At 35.8% G+C, this 6,000-nt stretch overlaps 1 protein-coding gene across 1 annotated transcript in view; it reads right to left on the bottom strand.

Moving 5' to 3' along the window:
• Positions 1 to 829: 829 nt before the first annotated feature.
• The window catches only part of map4k2 (mitogen-activated protein kinase kinase kinase kinase 2), a 91,801-nt gene continuing 86,630 nt past the window's right edge, over positions 830 to 6,000 (bottom strand). The window contains 4 exon segments of the mRNA XM_030162712.1: positions 830 to 2,483; positions 3,762 to 3,817; positions 3,906 to 3,976; positions 4,074 to 4,160. Of these exon segments, the coding sequence (XP_030018572.1) occupies positions 2,396 to 2,483; positions 3,762 to 3,817; positions 3,906 to 3,976; positions 4,074 to 4,160 (302 nt within the window). The 3' untranslated portion in view covers positions 830 to 2,395.

The following is a 6,000-nucleotide window of genomic DNA, read 5'->3' as shown; positions in this document are numbered from 1 at the left end:
AAATTGCACTTTATTTATTATATTATTATTATTAAGTTATTCACATTTTATTGTTACAAGACAGTTTGTTAATGTAAATATTTTCATAATTTAATGTTTTTTTGCACTAAATCAAAGAGAAAAAAAATGGTGTTGTCATTATTTATAGGTTATTATGATATTATTTTTGACTTTGATGCCCTAACTTGCGCTTTGCAAATTCATCCCGCGGGCCGGATTGGAACCTTTGACGGGCTGGTTTTGGCCCCCGGGCCGCATGTTTGACACCCCTGATTTAGAGGGTATTATGTAGGTTTTAATGGAAATGAAGACATCTGAATCCAATACTCTTCATTAACGGTGGAAAGAAATGTAGGTGGGGGTGCGATCCATACATGTCACTTACATGAAAACAAAACTGAAACTTTCCATTCTTTCACCGTTGGCCTTCCGACTTCTATACCTCTTTTATACCGCTGATCTGAGACGAAATTTTAACATGTTCTATCCTATATCAACACTGACAAAGATGAAAACGAAGGGAATTTTATCCATAATTTTTATCCGTTTTAGTTAGTTTTGTAAACACACAATACAGTTTCAGTTGGTTATCGTTTTTTTCTTTTAATTATAGTTTTTATTTATTTCAGTTAACGAAAATGTTTTTACAATTCTAGTTTTTATCATTTCGTTAGTTTTCGTTAACGATAATAACCTTGGTCAGGGGGAGGGCTAAGGGGTGAATTGGGATTGGGCCTATGTATGTCAGGTTTCCTACAAAGAAATTAGTTCTAATTTTCTAATCTCCTCACAATTCACTATTTCTAATTTCTCTTAACTATGTTTTTTGGATTATAGTACATGTCATTTCCTAATAAAGAGCAACACAGTTTATAAAGTGTGCAACAGAGCCCAAAAGGGAGTAACTTTCTTAATATTTTGGTCAACTTGCCAAGCATATTTTCCTTCATTCGTCCTTATCAATTGACCTGTTCACCAGAGTCGAGGACCTCAGACTCTGCAGAACAATGTTTCTGTGAGTCAAAATTATAAAGGGCTCATTTTAGTTACAGTCTAATTAAAGGTGATGACATGGTCGAATGAGAATCTTTACCTGTTAAATACTGTGTTGCTCTTCATCAGAATATGACCAACATTCCCATAAATGTCAATATTTAAGTAAAACTAGAAATAGAAACTGGCGTATCACTGAAGTGAGTGACAGGTCTGAATTTTAACAGGAGATACTTAAAATATAACTTCTAAATAATGCATGTGACTTAAATGGTACTTTTTTTTGTTATCTGAAAAATCGACTGCAATTTCTTAAAAGATTTCCAACAGGAACAAAACCAGTACTTTGGCTGAAATACTTTTGTTGGATTTTTCATGTAGCACTTTGACTCATAGTGCAGTGTTTATTACATTGCCCCTCTGGTGCTTTTCTGAAGTATAGGACGTCAATATTTCTTCACTGCGTGGTCAAATCTGTCCGTTTTGCACAGAATTCAAGAGAATCCTATGAAGCAATGCATGCATCTGAGTTTTAACGGTTAACCCCTACAACTATGAGCGCTTTAATTTTGTGTAAAATTAAAAGGGTTTAACTGGTTTATGACGAAATGGGAGAAATGAACACAGTATGACAGTGAACGATGCTTAAGGATCGATAGACTCGAATGTATGAACCTTATTTTGATGATAGATATTGGTAACTATGACTGTTATTTCTTTTGTTCTTGTTTCTTTACTTAACACATCTGTTTTATTTCTCTAACTCTACAATGGAAATCATAATTTGAAAATGCATCTCTTTGTTAAAATGTGAAAAACCTCAATAAAAATGTGAGCATAAAAAAAAGGGTTTAACTGGCAAAAACAGGTGAATTATTTGACTAACTGTTTCTTTTTTTGTATATGTGACAGATAATAATCAAGCTAACAAAGTAGATGCTAGCTCCAAAAGGTACAGGCTCCACCAAAATTATATAAAAAACACATTTATCGTGTCCTCACTTGTGTTTCTTGTTGGTAAGTATGACAATCCTTTTTCGTTTTTGGGGATAATATGGTTTATTCATGCTGTTAAATCCCAGCAGCCTGTCGAACTCGTCCCTCATCAGACCTGGATCCACTTTCTGACAAAGAGGGTTTCAATGCATCCCTTTAAAACCTGTTGGAAATCTCATCTGGAGTTCGTCTAAAGTATCTTAAGCAGCAGGAACGCAAACTTCCATCTTGGGTGCTTTAGGAAAACGTTAAACATTATTAGATGGTTGTCTTAGCCCATGCAGTTTTAATGGTACTCGGTCTCATTCCACTGGTTCGACGAAACACAGTTTGAGTTTTTCACAGCTGACAGTTGGTGGGGTTTGTTGGCGCTGGTGTCTGAGAAAGGATGGTTTCTTAGAGCGTCTCAGTAGCTGCTTTCATGTCCAGTCAGGATGTAAAGGTTGCTCAGTGCCGACGGTTCGTCTGTCGGTGTGCTTTGAAGGATGATGTCCCTGTATGAAGTTGAAGAAATGATATCTAGTGAATGAAACCCAACCAAAGACATGCACAAGAAATACAGATCTTATGCGTCATTTTTAAATCTTTATCTATGCACTTTACCCTCATAAAAAGACTATAAAGTCAGAGAGAGACTGAAACGAACAAGAGCAGTGTGTGGATGTGAGAAAGGAGTACTTCAGGGAACCCCGAATGACACGACGCTTAAGCAGAACCATGATATTTAGTGTTTTTATACTGGGTTTACCAACAAATAAAGGCACGCCTGAAATCCATTTCCATTTAATAGAGTATTTTTGCCTCTTTGTTTTGCCGTCTGATTTGAAGCCCTCTACACGATCAGTGTGATATTTTTTTTCTTGAAAAACCTGATGTATACAATTAGATACATGCAATACACTGATAATCCACCACGAGGAGGAATTCATTCACCAGAGGCCTTTCCAGTGACACTACAAGACTGTCATTAATGAGGAAGGAGGCAGAACTTTGCCAATTTTGAAAAGGAATTACCAATTTGTTAGACATGTTTGTGTTATATTATGATTTTGTTTGGTCAAAAATAATAATATTTGAGCATTGAGACCTGATATATCAAATATGATACAAAATTGAAACTCTTACATGGAAATTCATATTTGAAAAAATTATTTTGGGTTGTTCAGAAGGACCGATAAATGCTCCAGTTTCAAAGAACTGGAATTTTCCGTCAGTGATTTAATGGTTCAGACTTCACAGGGTTAAACTTATTTCCAAACAAATCCATCGATTTTGAAGCTGGTGTTACTGTGTAACTGTTGTGTTTTCATGTTATTTTGGATTATAATGGACAAAAATATTAACTAATTTAGGAAGTGGTTTTTCAAGCCAAAAGTAAAAACCATCTGTCAGACATTTTGTAAACAAAAATAGTAATTTAAACAACACTAAACAATGCAATGTAATGATATTATTCACAATATAAAACTATATTAAGACATTTGTCATTATTATTTTGTATCCCAGACCCCTGTTAGAAAAAAACCCCACCTGAATTCAATGTATCCCAATACCTTTGTCCATAAAGTGTACATTTTAACCACTGGCGAGGTGAGAAACTCCATTTTAACCAATGTTTTAAAGAATATGGGCAAGGATAATGGTTCAAAAATTATGTAACATTTTTGACAAAAACTCATTTTCACCTCAGATTATCTTCTCTGTGTTGGAAGGTTAAAACAGGTAAATAAAAACACTGGAGAGATTTTGGTCCTACTTCAGAGTTAACGTACCTGTTTGTTCCCAGAACTCTGAATACTCGACTCTCGTCTGTGATCTCTTGTGTTACCTGCACATAAACATTTAACTCAGCTTTTTCTTTTTTTAGGTTTAGAGCAATGATGCAAACACATGACAACAGAGCATGAGTTAGTCACCTCGTCTGAATGAAAACTCTTCCCTTTAAGGCCGTGTTTCCAGAAAGCCAGAACGCTGTCCTGTAAACAAACTGGAAGAAGAGGTGATGTCAGACGGCTGCAGCTGGAACATCCAGTCTTAACTTTCTAAATCTGCTTTGACATGTTTCTGCACATGAATATTCATACCTAATGTTTCGACGGGGAAGTCAAATAACATCTCAGCTGTCAGCTCTTTGGACGGACGCCCCTGCAGGTTCACAATCTTAACGGTTTCTGTTCAATGAGCAACAGAATTGAAATACCGTAAATAAAAAGTTAAACCACTAGCAGCAAAAAGTGCTTGGAAAAAAAAATAAAAAGACACACTTTCAGGCACACAAAATCTAAATAAAACAGAAACAGCAACAGCAAACAGCAAAAAGTACTAAAGTTAAATAGAATTACAGGTCAAATCAGTTTTATTCTGTTTTCCCAAACTCTGAAAAATTGTTTTTGATTGATATGGTACCTTTTTACACAGTTTGTTTATAAATCATGTTTGATGCCAGTTATTTCTGTCCTCTGACCTTTTTCACCTTCTGTAAATCAAGAGGTTTCTCACAATTTCTGAAAAACTAAACAAAACCAAATCTACACTGTACAACAAGATATTCAGCAAAATAAAAACACCTTTTTATTCTAGGATGGAAAATTATGTTCTGGAACTTTTTTTTTTTTTTTAAATTAGAATCCATAAATCTAACTTTATCTTACTAACATATGCCAGCTAATATTAAAATAGATTGAACAAGTAATATGTTGAAACAATAATCTGCATAACAGTACACAAATCATTGATTAATAATTAATGATTAACAAATAATAATAAGCCAAATTTAAGTGTGAGTCAATGTTCACATGTTAAAAACTAGAAAGGCACTCGGAGAGCGCAGACCTCCGCCAAGGCTGATCAGTGGCCCCCCCCGTGGGCCCCCCCACCCCCGATCACCACCAACATTTAATCATTTCTTCCTTATCCCATTTCCAACAAACCCTGAAAATTTCATCCAAATCTGTCCATAACTTTTTGAGTTATGTTGCACACTAACGGACAGACAAACAAACAAACAAACAAACCCTGGCAAAAACATAACCTCCTTGGCGGAGGTAAATATGACCCAAAATTATCATGAGTTTTTAGAATAAAGAGCTCTGAAGCTCTGCAAGGAAAAGCCAGTGTATTGGATGGTAGAGATAAGAACTGAATATAATTGCACAGATTTATGTGACCACTAGAGGGAGTAGTGAGTCACTCTGTCAGTATCTAATGGTGAGGAAAACTAACACCATGGAGCCTTCGACCAAAGCATCAGAAACTGACGAGATAGGATGAGGACCAATAAGAAAAAACTTTTAGAGTCAAAGAAACCCAGATAGCAAATATTTTGGCAGTATTATGGCATACATTTGGCATTTTTGGCTTTCTTTTAGCATTATGAAAACCTTTAGGCTCAACTATGGTATGATTAAGATTATCCATAATAGATATGGAGGCACCAGCAATATATGGCTGAGTTATGGCATATGTCTGGTTAACCAAAAGACTGGGCAAAGAGCAGGATCGAGTATAGGGATGGTATGGCATGTTTATGGCAAACCAGAAGATTGACTAAAGAGCAACAACATCTTATTCCATATTTGGATGTGTTTTGGTTGTGTTTTGGCATATTTCTGTAAAACCAAAACACTTCGCAAAGAGCGTGAATTTCTACCCAGATGAAAAACCCCACTTCATGTTAAAAGTGTGATCACCACAAATTTTGGGTGAATTTTGGCCTCTCTTTGGGTCAGTTTTGGCTACTTTTTGGCTAGATTATAGGGATTTGGGGCTTTTCTGGGACAACTATGGCTATATTTTAGAAGTCCGCAATTACTTTTGGGTGAATTTTGGCTTCCTTCTGGTTTGATTTTGGCTTGCCAATTTTGGGCCATTTAGGGCCCATATATCTGCCCAGAACTTTGCCAAAATGGCATGCCAGTTTTGGGCCAGATTTAAGCCATAATGATTTTGCTATCTGGGAAGTGACAAAGTGAAAAAAGCTACGAACACCGTTGTTGTTTTCACCACTGGACA

Source organism: Sphaeramia orbicularis, chromosome 18 (assembly GCF_902148855.1).
Source record: "Sphaeramia orbicularis chromosome 18, fSphaOr1.1, whole genome shotgun sequence".
Lineage (NCBI taxonomy): Eukaryota > Metazoa > Chordata > Actinopteri > Kurtiformes > Apogonidae > Sphaeramia > Sphaeramia orbicularis.
The sequence above is the reverse complement of the archived record's forward strand: the minus strand, read 5'-3'. Positions and strand labels throughout refer to the sequence as shown.